Genomic DNA, 26655 nt, shown 5'->3' on the forward strand with positions numbered 1-26655 from the left:
TATATTGAATTTTAGAATTCATCTTCATTTCTTGCATTGATTATTTTATCATCTTCAAACAAAAAAGGTATTAAGTATCATTAATTAATCCAGTTTAAATGCTGGTTTTATATTTTTCTTCCATTTCTTTACTATTTCACCTATATAGATATTATATAACAGCGGTGGCATTAGGCATCCTTGATGGACCCTCTATCAATTTCTTTTCTGTAACTTTTTCATTGCTCTACAGCTATTTGGTGGTTCTGATACATGTTAGTTATTGCAGCAAGCAGCTGATTTGGAATGTTTACATTCTTGAGTATAGTCCACAGTTTGTTCCTTAAGACTGTCAAAGGCTTTCTGGTATTCTTTTCTACAAATGCCGTGTACATTTCTATGTTGTTGACTAATTGCTGATATTTTGTGGTGTTATAACACCAGCATCTTCAGGCACAAAAACACAGTTTGCCACAGTATGAAAAACTACAACAATATAGTGTAATAATGGGACTAGTTTGAAAAATTGTAGCAACAACACAAAGTCTTAATTAGGCGCCCTCTAAAAAAAAAAAAAAGCAGGTACTAGTTATGTCTTAAGATGACTAAATTTATATAGCCATATTTGTTAAGATTCAGGGTATGTTTCAAGGCTTCTGCTGCTTCTAAGAACAATTTCTCTGACTTGCAAAAGCTTCTGTGCAGTACTTTAGTTTTCTTCCAGTTGATCATGTGTGCAAGGGTATCCAAAGCATGGTCTGCTAAGCCCGACTTGCCATAGCAATAGTGCTGGAGATGTATGTTTTTATGCCGGATACTGAAACCCCTCCCATATCCACGGCAGAGAACTACAACAAAACAGTCACCATCCCACACATTAAAGGCATATCAGAAAAGATATCTAGAGTTCTCAATAAACATCAACTACGCACTGTATTTACACCGTGTGTCGAATTGGCATCTCTCCTTCATCGTGCCCAGGGGACTACGATGCCCTGCTTGTGTGATCAAGCTTGCTGCAGTCGGGCGGGGGAAACTGTGGGCATCCGCATCAGTGAACAGAAAAAAAAAAAAAATACATCCGGCACTATCGCTATGGCAAGTCAGGCCTAGCAGACCATGCTTTGGATACTCCTGCACACAGGATCAACTGGAAGAAAACTGAAATACTGCACAGAAGCTTTTACAGTCAGAGAAAGAGATTGTTGAAGACAGAAGCCTTGAAACATACTCCAAATCTTAACAAATATGGCTGTATAAATTTGCCTATGGGGAGATAGTCATCTTAAGATATAACTAATACCTGCTTTCTCTCTCTCTTTTTTTTTAATTTTTATTTTACATAGAGGGCGCCTAATTAGGACATTGGGGAGTTCTTTCGCTTGGTCAAACAGCGGGAAGGAGTGATGACAAGGGGCCATCCCTGGAAGTTACAGGGATATGTGAGTAAGAGGGTGAAGAGTGGTTTCTTTGCATAGAGGGTGGTTGAACTGTGGAATACATTGCTGAAATGAGTTAGAACAGGAACGGTCAATTGGTTCAAGGAGTGGTATGATAAACTTAGTGTTTCCTAAAAACGACCTCCCACGATGAGTCTTCTGACTCCATGGAGGCCTGGATAATAATAATAATAATATTGTTGTAGTCTCGCATACTGTGGCAAACTGTGTTTTTGTGTTCTGAAGACTGGTTATAACACCAGCGAAATATCAGCAATAAGTCAATAAATAATTATTTACTTATCTTTCTGTTGTTCTGATATATTACCATCAAAATTAGTTAACATGTACGATGAATACACAAGCCAGCCTTTCTACATGTTTGAGGATTTCTATGTTGTATTCATAATGTTTTTCCATTAAGATTTTTAATGTAGAAGCTGGGTCAATGCACAATCATCCTTTTCAAAAGCCATTTTCTTTTTTAGCAAAGTTTATCTTCTACATGTGATTTAAGTTTTAATGTCTTTAATAATTGAGATCCCCAAAACTGACTGTAGTATCAAGTATCACAATTCACTTTTTTATATAAGGAGAGTAAATTTTTTTCACTGATTGTCAGTATCAGTATTCTCAAAAGGTAACTAACTGGCATAAGTGAAACTTTGTTGACTGAAGATGATATATTGTCAGGACTTTAAATGGCAGGATATAGAATTTTTCAAAAGGATAGGAAGATCAAGAGAAGAGGGAGTATTGTTAATGGTAGCAGAAGAATTGTGTCCTTCAATAGTCAAAGTGGAAAATGGTAGTATGTGTGAAGATTTTGAAGCCGTTTGGTGTGAAGTTGAGATCAACAGAATAGTATATCTAAGAGGATGCTGTTATAGGCCAGGGAATGTGTTGAGTATTGATTGTGAAATGTTTAGGCAAATTAGTTGGGCAAGTAAAAGGAAGATAATCCTAATGGGAGATTTTAATTATAGGAATGTGCATTGGAAAGAAGGGATTTGTTTTGAGTTTCTTCAGGTTAACCATTTAAAGCGGCATGTGATGGAAGCAACACTATAATCTAACACTGAAAACACGAGGTTTATCGGTGTTAGATTTGGTGATATCCTCACAGGATGTGGTTGTGAATGAGGTATCAGCATGCCACCTGTTGGTGAAAGTGATCACCAGGTATTGGTTTGGAAGGTAGTCAAACAAGAAAAAGTTGTCATCAAGACGATCTATATGTGGAACTATGAGGTGGGTGATTATGAGAAGCTCTGTAGTCAACTAGCATCAGTACATTGGGTTGGTGAATTATGCAGAAAAAGATCCTTTCTTTTAAGGTTACACAGCGATCAGCATTCATATTTATGAATTTAGGGACACAAAACACGTGTTGAAAAGATTATTTTACTAATTATTAATAAAATAACAACTTGACGTTAAGACCCCTGTATTGAGGTCATCATCAGAAGGATACAAGTGTATAGGAACCAAGCTACATGCTGTTGCACTCTATAAAGGTAAATTAAATCTACGTTGTTAACTAATCTTTTTCTTAGCCTGACCTCTAGTGATAAAAATATATATAAATAAAAACTACAATAAACTCTGCTAAAGTCCTCACGTACTAAGATTCTTCTGGAATTGTACAGTTCATATTGTTATATTATGATTATCTTCCGGATTTGTACAGTTCAGGTTGCTATTGAATGTTCAGAAAAAAACTTCACCAAGTCTTCTTGTATTGAGATTTTTCTTTGTGGTTGCTATGAAGGTTGCAGATGAGTCCTCCACATTCTTGGAATGGTTAGACCATCATTTTTATTCAGATTTGGATTATGTTTGAGCATTTCACATGCTTCTTTGAATTTCCGCTCGAACCAGGTTTTGGTGCGGTGTAGGGACTTGGTATCTTTCCAATCAATTCTGTGGTATGTTTGGAGTGTGTGGTCAGAAAGACCGGTTTTTCCAAAATGGAGGTATTTAATGTGTCGTTTGTGTTCATCCTTCCTGATTGGGATGGTTCGCCCTGTTTTCCCTATGTATGGCATGTTACATGCGCATTGTATTTTGTAAACCCCTGGGTGGGCTAGGTGTGGCAGAGGATCCTTGGAAGAACTGAGTAGGTGTCTTAATTTTGTTGGGGGTTTAAAGGTGGTTTTGATGTTGTATTTGTGTAGTGTTCTGTCTATATTTTCGGAAATGCCTCTAACATATGGTATGGCAATAGCATTCTTGAAATCTTTTTCGTTATTAGCGGTATCTCTGTGGAGAATCTCGTGAATGGTTTTTATACTGTATCAATTTTTTATAAAGGTATGTTTGATGATCTGATATTCATGGTTAAGAGCTTGTTCATTTGAACAAATAGTTTGAGCTCTGTGTTTAAGGGTGCTTATGACCCCTAGTTTTTGTGTTGGGTGGTGATAAGAAGTTTTGTGTATGTACTGGCCTGTGTGTGTAGGTTTGTAGTAGACTGAGAAGGAGAGACAGCCTGAAGGAAGACGTGTAACGAGTGTGTCTAGGAACGGAAGAGTTTTTTTTTCCTGAACATTCAATAGCAACCTGAACTGTACAATTCCAGAAGAATCTTAGTACGTGAGGACTTTAGCAGAGTTTATTGTAGTTTTTATTTATATTTTATTTTATTTATTTATTTATTTTTTATCACTAGAGGTCAGGCTAAGAAAAAGATTAGTTAATAACGTAGATTTAATTTATCTTTATAGAGTGCAACAGCATGTAGCCTGGTTCCTATACACTTGTATCCTTCTGATGATGATCTCAATACAGGGGTCAAAATGTCAAGTTGTTATTTTATTAATAATTAGTAAAATAGTCTTTTCAACATGTGTGTTTTGTGTCCCTAAATTCATAAATATGAGTGTAGAAAAAATGTTGACAGTACATGGGAAATGATAAGGCAGCATCTAACATAAGCAATGCATAACTGCATATGAAGAATTATGCGAATAAATAGAGTAGGAGTGAGCTGGATTAACGATGAAATCAAGCTAGCAGTGTTACAAAAGAAGTTGTTATGGAGGAAGTACAAGACAGTTTGCAGTGAACAGATGCATGAAGAATATAAAGTGCAGGCCAGAAAACTGATAAGCATGGGTAAAAAAGAAAAAGTAGAATATGAAAGGAGATTGGCCAGTCAGGTCAAAGCTAATCCAAGGGAATTTTTCTGATATGTGGCAAGCAAGAGGAAAAGTAATTATGGCTGGTTGATGCTGGTGAATAGCTATGGTAGCAGACCATAGCAAATGATATAGTGGAATTATTTAACGAACACTACATCAGTGTATATCATATTGATGTGAATGATGCTGCGTAACATGTAGAAGGGAGGCAAGAATTAGGAGAATTAAAGGTGAAAGAATCAGAGGTGTATCAAGTGTTGCTCAGATTAGACTGGATGACATATGTAATTTTAAAGAATGTGTAAAAGAGTTAGCCATGTCCTGGCTATTAAATGAGTCTTGCAGTGGATAAGGTTCCTAAGGTGTGGAAAGAAGGCAAAATAATACTTCTCCACAAGCAAGGATCAAGAACATTAGTTTCCAATTATAGACCAGTTTGTATATTTGCAGTTGTCATCAAAGTGTTGGAAAAATTGGGTAGAAATAGAATACAGGATTGGGTTGATGAACATAGGATTCTCTATGATGGTCAGCATGGGGTTTGTGAAGGGGCAGGTTTTGTTTTAGCAATCCACTTATGTTTTATAAGGTGACGAATGTGTTGGATAAGGCTACGTACTGTGTTGGTGGAGCTGTACTTCAGGAATTCAATGAGATTTGGCATCTAGGAGTTGATGGTGGACAGTGGGCTGAATTTCCAAGGGTACATCCCACATGTTGCAAAGACTGCACATTGTTGCTGATATGATAAAAAGCACATTGATATATATGGATAAAGGAGGTGGTGCATCTATATAAGCCACTGGTCAGACCACATATGGACTATTGTGCTCAGATTTGGTCACCCAGTTTTCACTGTGATGTGGAAACACTAGTGAAGGTCCAAAGACGAATAACCAAAGTGATATCAGGATTCTTAAGTGTTGACTGTGAAGAGCATTTGAGAGAATGTGGATTACAGATGTTGGTGGATAGGAGGAAAAGAGGAGAAATAATAGAGACCTTCAAGTTAGTTAAGGGATTCTATGAAATTAATACAGAAGAAATTAAAGTGTATGTTAAGATGGGAAGAATGAGAGGTCATTCCTAGAAGTTGTATAAAGATGTCTGGAGAATTATTAGTGAGTGGAATGCATTGCCTGAGTGCAGGTAGTGTAAATAACTTCAAAGCTCATTAGGATAGGCATGTTGATGGCTGAATGGGCCTCCCACAATGAGTCTGTTGACTCCATGTCATACCAAATAATAATAATAATAATAATGACTAAGAATACTGGCTTTATGCTGGCATGACACTGAGATTTTCACAAGAAAACATGAAAATAATACAGAAGAAATTATAAAAAGAGTATGTTAAGAGTGTGAGGAGTAGGTTTTTTTTTACATGGAGAGTTGTTAGTGAGTGGAATGCATTGCCTGAGTGCATTGTGAGTGCAGGTAGTGTAAATAACTTCAAAGCTCATCATGATAGACATGTTGATGGCCGAATGGGCCTCTAACAATGAGTCTGTTGACTCCATGGAACTTACCAATAATAATAATAATAATAATAATAATAATGACTAAGAATACTGACTTTATGCTAGCATGACACTGAGATTTTCACCAAAAAAAAAAAAATCTAAAAGAATGTTTACTCACACTACACTAAACTGCCTGAAGTAAGACAATTTCTAAGCTTGATTCTAGTCGCAGACTAGAGGAATTTTTCTTCAGCTGGTTTGTGAGTTAGTCAAACCTGGCATGGACAAGTAAAGTTTATCATCCCAGAACTCAAAAAAATCACCACAGAACATGAAAGAAGACAGTTCAACTATCTGCTGAACTCTTTTCCCAGGATGCCAGTTAAAATTACTGATAGATAGTCTTAGGCCAATTATCTGCGACCAGCAAAAGGTGAAGATTAGCTTCTTCCCCACCAAGAGTAGAGATAAATGGTCTCACCTACTCCCTATTACTGAAGAATCTGTAATAGGTGGAAGGCATTCTCCAATGAAGATGATTATGTACTGATTATTATAGAATTCGTGTTCTGTTCCATGACAATAGCTGACTATCAGTATGTGAGGGTGCTTTAAAAAGTTCTCGCCTCAACCATAGATGGCAACACTATCGGCAAGAGATTTTTCTTTTCTAAGTTGGTACATCTGTCATGAGCATCCATGTGAAATTGAATGTCATTCATCAAGTAGTTTGTTTTATACAGCTGTTTGAAGCAAAAGTGTTATCTGTATCCCATGAAACGATAAAATTGAGTATCGTGCAGTTATAAAATTCTTTGTAAAAGAAGGTTTAACACCAAAAGAAATTCATTCGAAGTTCATAAAAGTTTATGGACACTCTTCTCCTTCATTTTCAACAATTAAGAAATGGGCTGTCTGCCGAGTTTAAACGTGGCCGTACCAGTCTTGAAGACGATCCATGTGATGGACTTTCAAAAAAGTGTAACAACACCAGAAATCATTGATCAAGTGCACACGATATGGTATTGGATGACGGTGAGTCGAAGTGCATGAAACTGCTGAGACTATAGGCATTTCAAAAGAACGTGTAGGATATATTTTGCATGAAGAATTGCAAATGAAAAACCTTTGTGCAAGATGGGTGCCATGCTTGCTGACAGCAGATCAAAAAGACACTCGCATGAAAATCTCTGAGCAGTGCTTGGGGCATTTTAACAAGAATAAAACTGATTTTGTGCATCAATTTATTACTATGGATGAGACTTGGATTCACCATTACCCACCAGAATCCAAACAGCAGTCAAAACAGTGTTCAGAAGCTGGTTGTTCAGCACCAAAGAAGACAAAGTCTGTTCCATCAACAGGAAAGGTTATGGCATCGGTGTTTTGGGATGCTAAAGGAATTTTGTTTGTTAATTATCTTGAAAAGGGTAAAACAATAACTGGGGAATATTATTCCAATCTTTTAATCAAACTAGACGAAAAAATTCGTGAGAAAAGACCTGTTTGCAGAAGAAAAAAATCATCTTTCATCAGGACAATGCACCTGCCCACAAAAGTGTTTTGGCAATGGAAAAATTAAGGGATCTGCACTATGAATTGTTGGACCATATTATTCCCCAGAATTAGCTTCCTGTGACTTCTATCTCTTCCTCGCTGGTTAGAGTTTTTCTTCGAATCGAGAGGTGATTGCAGCTGAAGAGGGGTGTTTTGTAGATCTTACTGAGAACAACTACGAAGATGGTGCTGGAGCATTGCTGGAATAAATGTATGTCTTAAGGAAGATTATGTTGAAAAATAAAAATAATTTTGAAATTATAAATTCTTTTTTTTCATTGTTAGGCTGAGAACTTTTCAGACCACCCTTGCAAGTCAAAAATTGCTAGTATCATCAGATTTGGTGAAGGAGTGTATAAACTATGTTTTGTCAAAATGCTGTTTTTACAATGAACAATTGTTTGACAAACTAACTTTTCATTGTCCATGAATTTTCATGGAATCTACACACTACAAGTGGTTTGAGAGGTGTTTTACATAATGTTACATAATGTTTTAGTGTTTTGGTTATTTCTGGCTGAAATTCTGACAAAATTCAAACCTCCCACCTAAAGAAATATTACACCTAAAAAAACTTGTACAACAAAAATTATAACCAAAGCTTATAATAAAGGTAATACACCTGTCATTATGAATCAAATGGATTATAACAGAAAAATGTGCAATCTTCTTAAAGATTTCTACATACCAGAGTACAAGACTGAAATCTTACGAAATCTGAGAAAAAAAAAAAAAAAAAGTAAATTATTTAAAAAGTTGCATCCTGGTCTAAAAGAATAAATTAACAAATTATTTAGGTTTGTTATATTTTAACTCTTTGTTCTTGTAAACTACCTCAGATGTATGGGCAAAAAATTCACAAATTTAATATCCCCCTTTATCCAAGAGCATAGACAGCCCACCAACAAACTTGAAATTAGCAACCCCCTCCACCACACACACACACACACACACACACAATAGCAACTTTGCATTATTTGTTAGAAATTGTTTTTACTTTAAAATCGTAATTAAAAAAATCTTATCTTCAGGATAAGATTTTTTTTATTATTATTTTGCACAATCTTTCAGAGATTCTGACACCATGGTCAATTTTGACATTACTTCACTATTTCCAGCATTTATTAATTTATTCTGATTCACCACTGCTACTCAGGTTTCTATGTGGAATTTCTGGAAAACTATGCACTCAATCACACATAACCAACAATTTGGCTGTGCTATGTAGATGACGTTTTTGCTATTTGGTTGCAAAACCCAGACACATTAGATACATTTTTGTACAGTTAAACTGCCAATGTCTAAAATATACATTGCTATAAAAATATATATAAGAAAATAAAAGAAAGAAAGAAATAAAAAGAAAGACAATTTCTAAGCTTGATTCTAGTCGCAGACTAGAGGAATTTTTCTTCAGCTGGTTTGTGAGTTAGTCAAACCTGGCATGGACAAGTAAAGTAAACAACTTCCTCCCCTTCCTAGATACACAAGTGACATGACTACCAAATAGTTTATCATATTTTCTGCTTACAGAAAACTCACACACCTTAACAGCATGGCATCCTCAAAATGTGCAAAGTGAAACCTATTTGTTTGAATGATAAAAAAAAACTGAACATACTTTTTCCTTTGCAGCACTTTGGCTGCAAAGGAAATTTTAGTAGCCAATGGCTACTAAAATAGATAAAATATGTCCCCCTTATCCCTTCAGTAACAACACACAAAATTGCAGCAACCTATTTCCATCTTTTTTTTATTGAAACTACATCTGAAAATATAGCTGAAGTTCTCCACATATCTAATCTCCATGCCATTTTAAAGCACACATTCAACTAGCTTCCTTCATCCATTCTTCTAAGGATCAGCTTCATCCTCTTTCACACCTTGGAGTATATAAAGTTCCTTGTGCCTGCAGCTTAGCCTATGTTACATCTGCTTGAAGAACACATATATTACATCCTTGGACATCAGTATGACAAGTGACGTCTGGCAGCCTATGCTCTGGATATTCCCTTCATACAGGAAGAATGGCATACTTAGCCTGGCATCTCATAATTTAATTTGTTGTTATAAAGTCTGCAGAGGGCATAGACATTAGTTTCTTTTCAATTACAATTTGAATCGTTTCTTCCTTAGTTTTATTGATTACTGTGTGTTTACCACAATTGTGATTTGTGCTTCGATGATGCTGGATAGCAAACCAGCAAAACATGCAATATCCCCTTGTGTTCAGAGCTATCCTTGCATCTAGTAAAGGAGGAGAGCTCTGAGGATTCCCCTAATAACTCTTTTTGCTTATTTTGCAATTTCAAAAATTCTTATTGAATAATTTTTCCAGACACCAACTTAAAATCTCTTCAAAGTGAACTTCATTAACCATATAAGTCCTTTCATCCACCAAATTCATTCCATACCCTTACGACAATGAGAGATAAGTGTGCTGGTCCCATTGTATAAAGCTTTAATCAGACTAGATCTGGTCACATTTCGTGTGATCGAGACATTTAAGCTGTTGAAGGGTTATCATATTAACACTGAAGAGATTTTTCATATGGTAGAATGAGAAAAAGGCACAGGACAAGGGGCAATCCCTGGAAGTTGCAAAAGGTGGTAAAAAGGTAAGAAGTAATTTTTTGCATGGAGAGTGTTAGGAACATAAAATGCATTGCCTGAGAGGGTGGTGAACATGCAGAATGTTTTATGATTTTAAGGAGTGGTATGATAGACTTTGTGTTGATCTTCCATAATGAGTCTTATGACTCCATGGCGGTCAGGAAAATAATAATAAACTGCACACCATTTCTTCTGCACAACACCTACCCATTACTTGCTTGCAATCACTGCCTTTTCTCAATTTGCTCAGATTATACCATGGCAACTAACAAACATAAAACCTTAACTCTCTTATACTTTCCTTTTTTGCTTCTTCCAGTAAATTTTTTTTGTCTTCTCTTCCTCATTCCATACTTATCACCATTCAAATAATTTATCTGAAATCAATTCTTTCATTTGTTGATTAACAGCATCACCAACATCCTTCATCTTTAACCTGGGAAACACACTTGTTATGCTCTTGTCACGAAATTTCCATAAAATACATTTCTTTCTCTCTCTCTCTCATATATTCCTTTCTCTTGCCTCTCCTTTATTTCTCTTCTATTCTCTATCATTGGAGACAACACCAGGCATTTCTCCAATCACTCATTCACTTCCAGGTGAATCACAAACATTCTCTCTCTCATTATGATTACCTTATCATTCTCCTGATTCTCTCCCCCCCCCACAACACCCCACCAATGTTATCATTTGTATTTTATTCACTCCTTGATTCTTAATCACATTCTCACTGACATAGCATTGCACCTACTATTAATAATATTCACTACTTTGTGCTCTCTTTCGTTATATTATAAATGCCACTGCTGATTATGTAAACATCTAGAACTGCAAAGTTGGTGTAGTTCATCCTCAAACAAACAGAAGGATCACGAGCTTGATAAGTCCTCTATAACTGGATGATGGGGCAGTGTACTCTTTGAGTGGAAGACCTGCCATTTTTTCACAAACAAACCAGTAAAATACAAAACAAAGCATACACTGAGCACAGTTACAATAATGGATATGATCTGGGTCCTCCATGAATAGGTGGAGGACCCAGATAATTTATCCACGAAATCAATTCTTTCACTTGCTGATTAACAGCATCACCAACATCCTTCATCTTTAACCTGGGAAACACACTTGTTATGCTCTTGTCAGGTACATCTTGTCACGAAATTTCCATAAAATACATTTCTTTCTCTCTCTCTCATATAATTGCAGGATTACATGATTGCAGGAGCATAATCAGATGTAGTCTAAAGGATTATGCATTTGGATCAAATGATTGCAACATTGGAAACCTAGATTAATAAAACATAAAGAATAAACTGGAAGGTAAGCCTGATGGATATAATATAAGTGATTCAAACAACAGTTAATCAGTAGCACTATTTTGAAACCAAAACATACTGCAAAAAATTGAGTTTTATGGATACTATTTATACATAGTAAATTATAAAATGTTTGGGTGCTGCAGTTCTAATTGTGAAAATGATTTAATGTTATGGTCTTCCATCAATCTAGAATATCCCTACTCTATGACCTGTCTATTTAAGGATGACTTCCTAAGGATATATATAAAATAAACTTGAAAATAGATGAAAATGCTACATCTAGTTTATATCATTTTGATAAGAGCATTTCTAACATTTTTAGATGTTCATATGTCAAACCTTTCTCATTGATTATTGTGGCTAAGCAATCAGTTCAACATTAAAAAAAAAATAAAAAAATAAGTTCATTGAACATTGCTTCATTACTGCTATGAGTTTACCAAACTTTCAGTATTGAAGTTAAAGTTGTACTAATTTAAGCTGTGCTATTTTTTTAAGCTCTTATTTTCGTTCAGAAAATTAATTTGCCTAATTCGAACAAGTTTTCTCCAACCTTACTAAGCATAGCTATAAGGCGCTTAGAAGCCAAAGGATACAAGAGAAATTTTGAAAAAAAATTTTTTTTTTTTAAAAAAAAAGGTGTGTTAACTGTAGGAATGGGTAGCTGAGGTGACAGACAACTTGTTTTCCTCAGTTTTTCTGCACAATGAGTAAGGAAACTACACAATAATCGGCTTATAAGTGCCATGTTGAATTTACTACACTTTGACTTCAAATTTCTCAAAAGTAGGTTTTTGGCATCCCCTTGGCTTCTAAGCACCCATATAAGTTTATTATGACTTTCTGAATTAACTACTATGCGGCAAGATTCTCAACGTTATGAATGAATTTATATATAGTGAGATTCACCACCAGATTATATACCTTTGCAAGAAAACTAACTTGCCAGCAAATGTTGGTCGATTGGTAGAGCCTCTGCTACTAATGGCTCACGCAAAAAAAGTTTGAGCGCGGTTAGTAGTTGGATGGAGTTCAATCATTCGATGCTGTTGGCACACTCTCCCTCGATGAGTCTTTGGACTTCCTGGAGGTGTCCCATAATAATGATTATAAATTTCGAACATACAACTTATAATCTTACCCACCAATTTCTCACACATCATCTTTCGACATTTCGGACTACTGATACAATTCGAATTCACTAATACATAGCAACAATTACCTCAAACTGCACGTTTCAGGCTTAACAGAAAGTAAGTCAGGTGTATAAAATTTGGAGACGATTAATATTCAAGAAAAATGAATTGTAAAAAGGAAATTAAAAACAGGTGGGTTCAGTGCACACATGGCAGTAACAATCCTATGAATAGTTAATTAGGGAATTCCACGATAGCATCCTCATCCCTTACAATACCTGCACAGCAAAAAAATAAAATAAAATAAAAAAAAAACTATCCACAATTAGGTAATTACAGATGTTAAATTAAACACCAGTATTCACAACTGAAACTTAATAATTTCAAAAAAAATCCAAACCCTCGCCATCTGTTGCCCTGGCACCTCGCTATTTAAAATACAAAAGACTGGCCTCTACCCAGGGATTATTGCCAAAGCGTGAGTGATTGAGGATTTCACTAGCTGTTTTAAGATATTGATCTCTTATCAGAGATCAATAATAAATCGGAGATCTCTTATCAGAGATCAATTGGAAACCGAGAAAATCTGAGTAGCTTAGCTTGAAACCTTCAAAAAATAAATTTCTCAAATTTTTTTAAGCATGAGCTATTATGATTTTCTGAATTTTTGCATGATCTCAGATGAGAATCAACAATTTAAAACAGCTAATGCCAATGAAAGATCTACCAAAAGTATGAATAAAAGACATGAAGATAATGGATTCCTGGACTTTTTAGTAGTGCAGCATCGTATTTTTATAAGTTTTAAATTTGTTACTTTTTTTTTTTGCTTAGAGACAAATATTTTGGCTTTTTTAAGGTATATTGGCATTTTTTATTTTAATAATCCCACTCAGTCTCCAAAAAGTTAGATAGGGCTAAATGGCCTCGCCTACTCCCGTATACGGGAATAAAAAGGCGTTAGCTGATTTTTTTTTTTTTTATATGGGCTTTTTCAATTGAAGGTGAGTTAGCCGATCTCATACGTAGGTAGCAGGTTTTTTCTCCAGAAACTCGGGTTTTTCATCCCGCATACGGACAAATCGGCCCTTCAGAACACGCAATTTATAGACAAAAAATAGTATTTGCGGTGGTCGGTAGATGGTGTTGATATAGATGATTGCTAGTAAAGGTTCGGTGTAGTGGTGGAGATGGAGAGTTGTGCGCTTCCAGCGATGAGTCTTCGGACTCCTTGGAGGTGTCACGAATAATAATAATAATTTTCATCGCGATCTCAAAACATTTTTAGACTCTTTTCTTCAGTGACCAAGTATCTTTCAACTGCGTTCGCGTTAATTTCCCGTTCGCTGGTAAGAAATCGTCAAGATCTTAAACAGCCTGGATACCAAAAGAATCCTCAAACATCCTAATTAGCATCACTCCAAATTTATTTGAAAAGAGTGACATTAGTCTTAACTCAGTTTTCAAAATAGAGAATATCCATGAACAGTCAGTTTTATCAGTGCTCGAAAACTTACTTGTTAATCAGTACGATTGTCAATACGGATTTCACACAGTGCTACAGGAGATCTAATATTATTCATGTTTAGTTAGTGCTGTGCAAGGTTCAGAATTTCAGAGATTGATCACTCATAGAAACAGATTATTATTCTGTAATTCCTCTACCACTAGTCAGCGTAAACACAACTGACATACATATAGTGCACTTAAAAAAAAAAAAAGCCCACAAACTGAAAGTTAATGAGCTACATTTCTCAAATTTGAGTAATCCTATATCATATAGTAGAGACGTGATGAAAATGCGATTTTCTTCCAGAATTTCAAATTTCATGCGATGAAAACAAGCATACCCTCCAATAAAGCATCCACAATTAACAGACATACGCTGGCCTCAGCCTTAGATACTGTGGCTCTGATATTAAACAACCGAACGCAGCATACATGTTAACAAACTGCGCTTGGTCGCAAACATTCCCCCAACAATTTATACACACTCGGTATTTGTGTTCTTGAAACGAAGACATGAACTACCTTTAATCACTGGCCTGTACCCAAAGTCTGGAGACTAATAACGTGTTAATATCTTGGAATGAGCCAATCCTCAAGTCTGAAAGTTTTGTTCTTTGTTCACTTCATATTCCGACCACACATTCTTGGCTAAGGGCATTTGTGAAGGGATAAGGGAGTTAATAGGACATGTCTGATGGATGAAAAATTTTATCTCTATCTCTAAATATTTTATGCTGCTAACTTGTTCATAATATAAAAATACAGAAAGAAGGGATTGAACATATACAAAGAATGGATAATTCTAGGCAATCCCCCCCCCCCAAAAAAAAAAAAAAAAAACTGATAGCAACTTGTTCGAGAACACAGAATTCAAGGATAATGAATGAAAAGAAGGAATAAGATTGGAACTGGCCACTGGGCCTAAATTCCTGAAAGGATGATGCCTAATTTGTTCATTTATTTTCTCTTTGATTTCTAAACTTATGAGTCCTCTGGCAAATGTTATGATTTTAGTTTTTCCTACTTTAAATGAAAATCATGTTTCAAAAGATTAAGCGCCTCCGTAGTAGCACATTTGGAAGAAAGACCAGACAGATATATTGCGGAATAGATTCGAGAGTTCGATAATCGTTGTGTGTTATATATATATATATTATCTGATCCACACAGAGAAAGGCAACAAGACCTATAGTACATCAGTGCCGTTTGTGGACAAGAGGAATAGAAGAAAGGCGGAATTTGTTCATATTTTGCTTGAAGAGCTGAGTGTTGTAATCTTTGGGAAGGCAGAGTCGGTGAGACTGTTCCAAAGGGCAAAATTAGATAAACGAAAGAGGAACAGTGAAGTCGGTTCGGTGAGTTTCAAGAAGGATTGTAAAAGTGTGTTGATTAGCATTGACTTGTTTTAATGATTTTGGAGGAGAATGGAAAAATAATAGTGGTCACTTCAGCAGAGCAATGTCCATGAAAGTATCTGTAGAAGACGCGTGATGTAGAAACTGAACGTCTGTGAAAGAGGGATATCATTAATTAGCCGGATTGCCCTCTTATGAACAGAATCGAGCAATCTCTAAGAGGATTTTGGTACAACATCCCAAATATTGGAGCAATATTCCATGGCTGGGAGGATTTGCTCTTTGTATAGAGCTAGCACTGTGAGGGTGTGAAGTAGTGTCTTGTGCAAAAGAGTACAATTTTTTTTTTTTTGGCAGCTGCAGAGGGTATATCAGGTGCAGCTCAGTCCAAGAAGAGAAGTCGATCATGTTTGGATACCACAGCATTACTGTAGTTACAGCTCTTTCTTGCGAGAGATCAGACAGAACTGAGTTTTGATGGCATTGAAGTTTACAAGGTTCTGCCCCCAGGATATAGCTGATATAGCTAGGAGATCTAAGTTGAGGTCCCTGGTCGTGGTAAATCATAAGGATTCTAACACTCGAGGAGGTGTGTGAAATTCAAGATTTTTCCTGCTGAAAGTCTGATTTTTCATCTGGATACAGGCAAATAGACTCTAGTACACACGCAGTTTAGAAAAACTACTATTCGTAATGGTAGATGGCACTGTGTGTAATTGGAGTGTAGCTGGGAGATTAACCGTGGAAGATTGAACAACCCAAAGATATACTGTGGATTGATTGGTGTGGAGTGCCTGCTGCAACGAATCGTTAGACGCCTTTCTTATTAGGTGGGGTGTCTTGTAATAATAGTAATATATATTATTCATTTTAGTTTAGCAGTTTATATACAATTAAAAAAATAGTTTCTTTTGAAGACAAGTGTATATTTGAATTGGAGCCTGTAGTTACAGTCCTAAGCTCTGAATTTTTTCGAAAATTAATTTGTAGCAAGAAGAGAACACGAGATTTCTTGTTTAAACGCACTGGTTGCTGTTTATCGTTGTCATCGATTAGTTGATTAAGTAACAGCGACTGGAATCTTAATACTTACTGCATTGGGTGAGTTTATACTTAAGAAAAAGTCTGCATTATATGAAAAAAAATTTTTTTGTGTCTATATCTTTATATGATTTTCAATTGTAATATGAAATTCCACTTTTATTTATAATCGAACTTAGCCTATTTCCGACCAAGGGTAACTGCGCCATATTCCATGTTACCACAGAAGTTTAATGTCGAAATAGAACGATATTATGGTTAGTGTAATGAATGAGCTGAATCTTGGAGGCCTTTGGTTAGAAAAACCTGGGTTCGAATCTCATGTGTGAAGTGAAGAACAGTTATCAGTGATTTTCAGTCAAAGATAAGTTAGCCAGTCTTATACGTGGGTGAAGATTTTTTCCTCCCTTAAACTCGGGTTTTTCATTCCACGAAACAACCAAACGGGCCATGTGAATAAACATATTTACACAGACATGGCATGCTATTGGACAAGGAAGGGAACTGAAACCACCTTGTTTTATGATAATTTCCTGCTAAAGTAGCACTGCTACCCCACCAATACACAGGATAAGGAGAAAGACACTCAGTGGATAAGCTATAGAGGTCACATTTTCATGACTAAGCTTGTAAAAAATTAAAATGAATAATATATCTTCTTCTGCAGCTTGTCCCACATAAGGTTGCTATTTGTGGTGAACCTCCTCCACATCCATCTGTCTTGGGCTGTAACCACATCCAAGTTCTTCATCCTCAAGTCCTTCTCGACCAGCTCCCCATCTCTTCTTTGGTCGCCAGCGTTTCCTCCTGCCCTGCACATCCCTCTATATGACATTTCATATAGAGGGATGTGCATCCCTCTATATGTCATATAGATGGATCCCACATATTCGTGTTGCCTCCATATTACATGACCAAACATCTCAATTTTGCCTCCTGTATCTTCGCTCCTAAGTTCGTAACTTCACCGTTCCCCTCACATAGTCATTCGATGAATATGTGAGGGGAACGAATAGCCATCTCTCTCCAGACGATCTTTTCTAGTCACACCATATATCTACCTAAGCATTCTCATCTCTGATACCTACATCCTGTTGATGTTATTTTTCACAGGACCACAGTTTCCATAGCATACGTCATAGCTGGTCTCATTACTGTCCTATTGATTTTGCATTTTGGATTGATCGGCACCCTCTTTTCGCATAGCACTCGAGCCATCTCTCTCTCTCCAGTTCCTCCATCCAACTTCCTTCTCAGCCTCTTCCACTGTTGAACCTAAGTATCTAAAGTCCCTTACCTTCCTGATGACATATCCTTCCAGCTCCAGATCTGTCTCCTGGCCGCCATCCACTTTGCAACACATATACTCTGTCTTACTTCAAGCTCAGTCTCATAACTATCTCTCTCTCTCTCTTCCAGTACTTTCCTCTTTCTTTCCAGTTTAGCTGCTACGTCTCTCGATTCAAGATGTCATCCGCATAAAACATTGTCCAAGGCATGTTTTTTCTCACCTCCTCTGTCACCACCTCCATCACAATATTAAACAGGAACGTACTTAATGCCGACCCTTGCTGCAAGCCAACTATCACTTGAAAACTTTCTGTCTGTCCCTGGCTGGTCCGAACTCTTGTCTTCATTTCTATACATATCCTGCACCAACCTGACATCTCAGCAGACGTTTTTTTTTGTTTTTGTTATTATTTATTCATTATTTTATGAAATCGAGAACTTTCACCTTTTTCACTTAAAAAGGATCACTTTACGGCTTCTCTTTGGCATGTCCGAATTGCCAGCATCACAACTCTTGCACTTTAGGGCCATTTTAAGTAAAATAAGGGTTACTTGAACACAAGCACTTCGACACCGCGACAGTCGATCTGATAAATGGGAACTACTCAGAACGGCGCACAATTCCAGATATTCCTCATTTCCGAAAGGCTGCAATGTACGTATAGCTTTCTTCATCTTTGCAAGGAGTTGTCCTGGTGTTGTGCTACCTCTGGGATCAGCCGAATTGTCTATTACTAAAAGAATGAGCTATACGGTTTTATTTCAGAAATGTAAAATTACACAAGCCAAGTGGATATTAGATCCAACATTATTTCAGTGCCGAGTGTTTGCAAAAAATACGCAAGTTTCGTAAGTTGACCTGAGAGCTTACGAGAATACAATCATCGGTATCCCCGAGTTGCTCTACCTACACGACTTAAGTAGCTAAGGCAACTCGGGAATGGCGAGGATTATTACTATTATTATTACGGGCGACTCCAGGGAGTCCTTAGACTCATCGAGTGAGGCCCTAAACATCATGTCCACACAACTATACGACATTCTCACAGTATTTATCATACCTTGCCTTGAACTCACTCACCGTCATAGTACCCACAACAGACCCTGGCAGCTTATTCCACTCTAAAAGTAAAGAACCCAGCTCTAACACCCCTGCTAACTACACTCTTGCCCAGCTTCCATAGGTGTCCCCTAGTTCTCCCACCACCAGTCCTGATCTCAAAAATATCCCCTGAATTAATACTACAGCAACCATTCAGCAATTTGAATGTCTCAATCATATCTCCCCTTTTCCGCCTATCAACTAATTTCTGCAACCAACAAATCTTCAACCTGTTATCATAAGGTTCATTCCACAGATCTGCTATGATCTTGGTCACTCGCCTCTGGATCCTCTCCACCTCGTCTCCATCAAGAAGGAACCTAGGTGACCAAATCTGGGCACAGTAGTGGAGATGAGGTCTTATCAAGGCTCGGTACAGAGGAACAATAACTTGTTTATCTCTGCATGTTCAAGTATTTTTCCGATGCCAAGTGATTTGATGAGCTGATTTAGCTACTTTTTTGCAATTTTCCCCCTAAATTTCATCTCCCTATCCACTGACACTCCCAAGTCCCTAGCCTCATCAATCTCCTGGAGTACAGTTCCATCAATGTGGTATACTGCTGCTAATCTTTTCACTCCAAAATGCATAACCTTACATTTTGTCACATTAAATTGACATCCATTCTCCTTAGCCCAGAACTCCAATCTATTCAAGTCGTCATGCAAGATTTTGACATGTTATGCATTCACTATTGCCCTACCCAACTTTGCATCATCAGCGAACAAATGAACTGTTCCTCTTAGATCCTTCCCTATATCGTTAATGAACAAATTAAACAGCAGTGGTCCAAGAACAGAACCCTGTGGCACACCATTCGTCACAGGCTGTCTTTTGGACTCTACTCCTGAATAAACTACTCTTTGATATCTCTCAAATCAACCACCCACCTACCCATCTCACCAACCCTATATCCATTCCCATATGTTGTAGTTTACAGATTAGAATTCCATGAGGTATCGTGTCAAATGCCTTAGCCAGGTCCTGCAGTATCGCTGTAAAGCCATTATCCTTATCCAGTTCAGCCGTCACTGTGTTATAAAACTTGAGCAAGTTACTGAGGAAATTATATTCTCATAAACTCTCAGGTCAACTTCAGAAACTATGAAAGTTTCTACAAATACTAGGCTTTGAAATAATGTTGGATCTCATATCCACTTGGCTTGCGTAATTTTACATTGCTGAAATAAAGCCGTATAGCTCATTCTTTTAGTAATACGGCTTTATTTCAGCAGTGTAAAATTAAACAAGCTAAGTGGATATTAGATCCAACATTATTTCAAATTTCAGCAATGTAAAATTACACAAGCCAAGTGGATATTAGATCCAACATTATTTCAAAGCCGAGTGTTTGTAGAAACTATGAGTTTCGTAAGTTGACCTTAGATCTTACGAGAATACAATCATCGGCATCCCCGAGTTGCACTACCTCCTTGACTTAAGTAGCTAAGGCAACTCGGGAATGGCGAGGACTATATTCTCGTAAACTCTCAGGTCAACTTAAGAAAATTTCCTAGTTTCTACAAACATTTGGCTTTGAAATAATGTTAGATCTAATATCCACTTTGCTGATGTAATTATAAATTGTTTATTAATGGAATTGTCCATTTAATATTTTCGGACCGGGGTTGACCGCGGATAAGGGAGGAACTATGGTATAAGAATTATAAATAGCACCATTATATGTTAAGATTTAAAAAAAACAACTGAAGCCACATGCTTCCGCTTCAAATAAGCAGGATGTTGTCTCGCACCTGATGGATGAAACTCTTCTACCACCTAAACCACAGATCAATGCATCATGGGATTCGAACTCGCAGGCTATTTATTAGTTGGAGACTGAAGAAATATTTATTCGATCAAGTATGTGCGCGCTTATGAAATATGCGATTTTTTTCAATGATCAGTATGTGTTACTATACGTCTTTTTTTTTTTTTTTTTCACTCGGGTGACAAAATGTTGTGGATTTGATATTGCACAAATGATTATTATTATTATTATTAGAACCTCCAGGGAGTCCAAAGACTCATCGCGGGAGGGCACCTGCTCTACAACTCTCTCTCTCTCCACCAAATGACCACAACTACACCAACGCCATCTACCGCCGACGACTACCACTAGTATTTCCACAGACAATTACAAACATCCATATTTGTAATTGTCTGTGGAATATATTGTAGCGTAGTCCTACTGGTTATTATCTTTCAGACGACCGCCATGGAACCATCTTCTGCAATTTTTTAGGGTGAAATTCCATAGAGAATTACTGTTTGTTCTATTGCCTCAAGATATTCTCTTTGACTTTACCATCCTAAAAAAACCCAGATGAATAGATCTTTGCACAGTATATGCATATGTTATCATATCAGTTCCTTTTATAAGGCTCTAACAAGGAAACTAACTAACAAGGAAAGATAAGGAAGTAATCTTTCCTTGTTATTATGTTCTTGAATAACCAAATAATTTCTATCCACCAACACTCCCAAGTGGTTGTTAACTTCATCAATTTCTTGAATTATTTTTTCATTAATCAATGTAGTACCAACTTTTAATTCTCAAATGACCAACTTTGGAATTTTCAACATTAAAAATTGCAGGGAGCACTGTCAGTGGCAGCATTCATGGATTTGGCCACACTGTGTGGGACTTTCATGGACGCCAAAATTAAAAAAAAAATAATTTAACATCTGTCCATCGATTTCCATCATATCCATATCAATAGTCCCATATCCATTCTTGTTTGTTCAGAAGTGTTATCGTCATACATTGTCCTTTCCACTGAAAAACCGTCAATGTATTATAAAAAATGAGTAAATTATTTAGACATGGCTTTCTTTCCACAAAGAATTCCGGTAGCCTCCCTTCATGGAGTATCCCATTTTTATCCACTAATTCTTTCTTTGATTAAACTTTCTAATACCTTTATCAACACTCCAAAATAGATTAGTCTATAATTTGCTACTTCATTCTTGGAGCTTCTTTTATGCAACTGAATTTTCTCCTTCCACTACCTTATAGAACTACGACTTAAACAGGCTAGTCAAAGTTATTACCGATTCATTTGTTCATTCTCTTAATAATAGAGCTGATATCCCATGGTAATATCAGCACTTGGATGATAGACCCTTACAAAGTGATCACTTAGTAACTTAGCTATTTTGGCTTTTGTCATCTCGTTGGCATTACCACTCGTTTATTTTATCTCTAACTTAATTTATCTTAGCGAAAAAGCTATTTAGACTTTTCTTTTCGACTTCTTGGCTAATTTATTCTCAGTCTCATTTTGCCCTCGTTATCATGTCTTGTCTGGTTACTTTTCTCGTTTGTGTCATGTAGTATTCTTGAGCTTATTGATAATCTTTCTCCTTATATACCCTCCACAAAATTTTGCAGTTTCTACTTAACGATACTACTTATACATCAAATTCTTGATTTATCATGCTGACTTTCACATACAGTCTGTTATTACTTTCTCTAGGATACTCGTTTAACCATGTTGGAAGCACTGATAATGGTTTTCCCTGCCTCCTAAGCTGTCCTTATTATCTGTCTTGACATTCAACATATACCCCCCCCTTTTTTTTTTTAAATTCTACATGTCCTACATGTTCGGCAACCTTTCAAATCAGCACAGTATTGTCACTCTCTAATCGATGATAATGTGCCTGTTTAGTTATGGAGAGATCTTTTGCTCTTATGATCAGCTTCATCACTCTCAAACCTAAATTCCTTTCACCATATTATGAGAAAGAACCTTACAAGAATAGGTTGAAGATTTGTGAGCTACAGAAACTGGTTGATAGGCGGAAATGTGGTGATATGATTGAGACATTCAAATTACTGAGGGATTTTTACCAGATTAATTCAGATGAAAGTTTTCAGAACTGGTCTGATGGTGGTGGGAGAACTAGAGGCCATCAGTGGGAAGGGTGTTAGAACTAGGTTTTTTGCTTGGAGAGTAGTGAATGAGTGGAATAGTTTGTCAGAGTCTGTTGTGAGTGCCATGACTGTGAATGTGTTAAAAGCAAAGTATGATAGATACTGCGTATATGTTGGGTAATTTTTGACATGTTTAGGGCCTCCCTCGGTGAGTCTAAAGACTCCATCGAGTATCTCATAATAATAATATGCCATTTGAGTAGTTATCTCTTAGTAAGTGAATAATTACATTTCTTTCTACAGTATATGTTTATTTGACGATATGCATGTCGTCCACATCTTCTGCTGCCAGCTGCATATTTTGTTCAATTGGCTTTCTCACTCTGAGACAGAAGTCACATTGAGACACATTTCAGTGAATATCGAAATGAATTGCCTTTCACATCTTTTTTTTTTTTTTTATGATCTCTTACTCCTTTTCATTGCAATTCATCTGCTATTATCCTGTAGTACTACTCAGCCATCTGATTTTCTTTATTCTTCCTAAAATACTATACGGTTGACATTCCATCCCTAGAACTACATCAGCTGTCAGCCAAGTCTCACCAGTGCTTACACATTCTGGTTAGGACTGAGGCAATTAATGGCAGAAACTTATATCTCGGATACTTCTAGTATTAGTATACTAGAATATATGTACGAGAAGCATGTTCTACAATAAACTTAGGCTCGCAACTACCTTTACAATTTTTTATTGACTATCCCATTAAGTTATGACACTTGGGAGACTAGATTACGCTTTTTTTTTTTTGTAATTTCTTTCTCTCGTTTCTGTGGTTGCCTACACATACATTCACTTACATCCCTTCTAATAGCTCTAGATTCCCTGTCTTTGCTCGTCCACACTCTCGGTGAACAGTTTTCTCTCGTGACACCTAACTTCAAATTCCTTTAAGAGCACTCTATCATCATCATTGGATAAGTCTCTCTGTCCCTGAAATTCAGTCTATTGATCCACAAACATCTAATTTTCAATTAGATAATCTATTTATAGACGTATTTGCATTCGTTGCCCTCTTCCTCGATTTGCTTATGAGTCTAAATGTTTTACTTAGACTCTCATTAATCATCTTTAATTAAAGATGAATTAACCTGCTACAATTAATTATCTATGTAAATAACAAAGATCATTATAACAAGCATAAAGAAATTCATTTTGAATGAAATAAAGAATCATTATCTAATTGTAGGAAGTCCAGTGGAAGATCTGTCCCTCTGGTGGTGTAATAAAAATATTTCTAAGTTAAGCATACATTGTAGTTTGTATCAGCTGATTAATGTATTATACCTTATGTTGGGATGTTATGTGATTTGGTACACGTCAGTGTATATTTTGTTTGTGTGTTTATGTGCTAAAAAGCTGACTCTCTGACTTAATTATGATCGTCTTTACCAAATTATCTCCTAATGCAATATTTGGTAAAAATTGCGGCATGTGTTTCAAATGATTCAGGAGACGTTCTCACAGTTAACGTATTCGAAGAACGAGTTTCGTTGTATAGTTCATCAGTTTTAGCTGATCAGTTAAAACTCATCAGTTTTAGCTGATTGAATTGTAAACGTAGCAATGTATTCATCTTTCGTGAGAAGCAGGAACATGGTATTTATTGGCATTTTAATCCTTTCCTGTGTTTTGAAGTTTTGCCATTCTGACTCTGATGAAACGAGTATATCGAGCGAATCTCAGCCTGGGGTGAACAAAATTACCGTGGTAATGAGTAGTAGTTCTTTAAAAAGACAGCTGCCCGATGAAGTTGGAAGCTCCGAAGGCAGCAATGGGTAGGTTGTGGTGTTACCACTGAGAAATTTAGTTTAAGAGTTTTAATTAGTGTTACATTTACCGAGGAGGATTGGCTAAGAAATATTTAGCTAAGAAACAATGTATAATAGATGCAGCCTGAGGCGGGCGGGGCCACATACGCGAGAGTACTCCAGAACCTCCCCTCATTGTTTGGGACCCTTAAATTGGCCCTACTTTTTGGAAGCCCCCAGCTAGAGCTTCATGCTTCTGTGCCTAAGTACAGTCCTGGATACAGCAATTATGTTCTGTAAAAAGTTAAGTGTTCCTCCTTCCCCAATTTCAGTAACCATCACATTCATAGGTATAAGTCAGAACTTTCAGCTGACAACTTCTGTGGCACATTCAATAGTTGATTAAAAGGTTGTGGTTTGAGCCCACCCAGGGGTGAAACAACTTTAGGACAGGGAGCATAGCTTAGGTGGTAGAGTGCTCACTTAGCATGCGAGAGATACCGGGATTGATACCTGGTGCCTCCTATTGATTTATAAGAGGGTAGGCTGCTGAAGATATCAAAAAGTGGTATAAATCAATCAGCAGCGGTCACACTTAGCATGCGAGAGATACTGGGATTGATACCTATTGCCTCCAGTTGATTTATAAGAGGGTGGGGAACTGGACAGTTATCAAAAAGTGTTATATGGAGGGGCAGAATCAAGGTAAAAACAAGTGACTATGGTGTGCTGCAAGGTTCAGTGCTAGGACCACTACTGTTTAATTTGTACATAAATGGTATAGGAAATCACCTGAAAGCAAATACTGTTTGCTGATGATGCAAAATTAGGTAGAGTAATGATTAATCAGGGTGATGTGAAGAACTTGCAGAATGATTTAAGTAGGCTGTCAGTATGGGCAAAAGATAAAGGGTGTCAGTTTAATGTGGAGAAATGTGATCTATTTATCCCAAAATACATAACTTTACAAGCTGTGTACCACATTGATGGAACTGTACTCCAGGAAATGATGAAGCTAGAGATTTAGGGGTGGTATATAGTGAGTTAAAGTTCAGAGAACATATTGCTAGGGTAGCTCATAAGATTTCTTGGCTATTGAAGAAAACATTAACAAGTAGAGATAAGAAAGTTGTTATTCCTCTTTATAAGGCCTTGGAGGAAGCAGTGGAGAAGATTCAGAGGCGAGTGACCAAGATGGTGAGTGGTCTATGGAATGTTCCCTATGAGGTTAGAATGAGGGTATGTGGATTGCAGAAGTTGGTGATGGGAGAAAAAGAGGGCATATGATAGAAACATTTAAGTTGCTTGAAGGGTTTTATAGGATTGATGCAGGAAATGTTCCAACACTTGGCTTGATGGGCCAGAGCAAATGTCATCTCTGGAAGTTGAGTAAAGTGGTTAATAAGGGTGTAAGGACTAGATTTTTTGCTTGGAGAGTTGTGAATGAGTCTAATGGGTTACCAGAGTCAGTTGTGAGTGCTTTGTCTGTTAATGGGTTCAGGGAAAGGTATGATAGATTGTGTGGATAGTTTGGGTTTCCCATGATAAGTCTTTGGACTCCATGGAGGTAGCTCTACAACAATAATAATAGTTAACAATGTAGAATACATTACCTTGTTGCCTGAAAGTGAAACTCCTTATTCACCTTCAATCTGCTTTGAGTTGTATTTGATCACAGTTGAAACAGTCAGCAGGATTTTTCCTCCTAGAAACTCGGCTTTGTCATCCCACAGTTAATTGTCATCCCAATTAACTGTGGGATGACAAAGCCGAGTTTCTAGGAGGAAAAATCCTGCTGACTCCATGTAGAATGGACTAACTTACATTTTGAATTAAAAAAAAAATAATAATAATAAAATAAATAAATAAAACCCTCTTGTAAAGATTCTCCATGTCCTAGACAGGATTCAAACCCAGTTCTATCTAACTAGAGTGCATCATTGATACTGACTAAGCCACTACTAGAAGCATCTGTCAGTTTGTTACTTTTCTCAATCACAGCTTTTTTCCAAG

The 26655-nt window shown here is 36.7% G+C and overlaps 2 protein-coding genes across 10 annotated transcripts in view; one reads left to right on the plus strand and one right to left on the minus strand.

The window, feature by feature from the left end:
* LOC150096579 (peptide deformylase, mitochondrial-like) overlaps positions 1 to 13190 on the minus strand; it is an 85445-nt gene extending 72255 nt beyond the window's left edge. For 2 of the 9 annotated variants that reach the window (XM_090408288.1, XM_090408287.1), the window contains exon 1: positions 13053 to 13190. Coding sequence is in view for 1 of the 9 variants with exons in the window: in XM_090408279.1 (XP_090264405.1) it covers positions 12658 to 12679 (22 nt within the window). In the remaining 8 variants the exon portion in view is untranslated. Of the gene's footprint in view, positions 1 to 12440; positions 13025 to 13052 lie in introns of those variants that run through there. The other 7 variants (XM_090408285.1, XM_090408284.1, XM_090408283.1 and 4 more) reach the window with 4 other exon arrangements.
* Positions 13191 to 24155: 10965 nt separating this feature from the next.
* Nhe1 (Na[+]/H[+] hydrogen exchanger 1) overlaps positions 24156 to 26655 on the plus strand; it is a 262652-nt gene continuing 260152 nt past the window's right edge. The window contains exon 1 of the mRNA XM_090408190.1: positions 24156 to 24669. Within this exon, the coding sequence (XP_090264316.1) occupies positions 24458 to 24669 (212 nt within the window). The 5' untranslated portion in view covers positions 24156 to 24457. The remainder of the gene's footprint in view (positions 24670 to 26655) is intronic.

Source organism: Typopeltis vanoorti, chromosome 18 (assembly GCF_054136105.1).
Source record: "Typopeltis vanoorti isolate ZY-2024b chromosome 18, IOZ_Tvanoo_1.0, whole genome shotgun sequence".
Taxonomy (NCBI): Eukaryota; Metazoa; Arthropoda; class Arachnida; order Uropygi; family Thelyphonidae; genus Typopeltis; species Typopeltis vanoorti.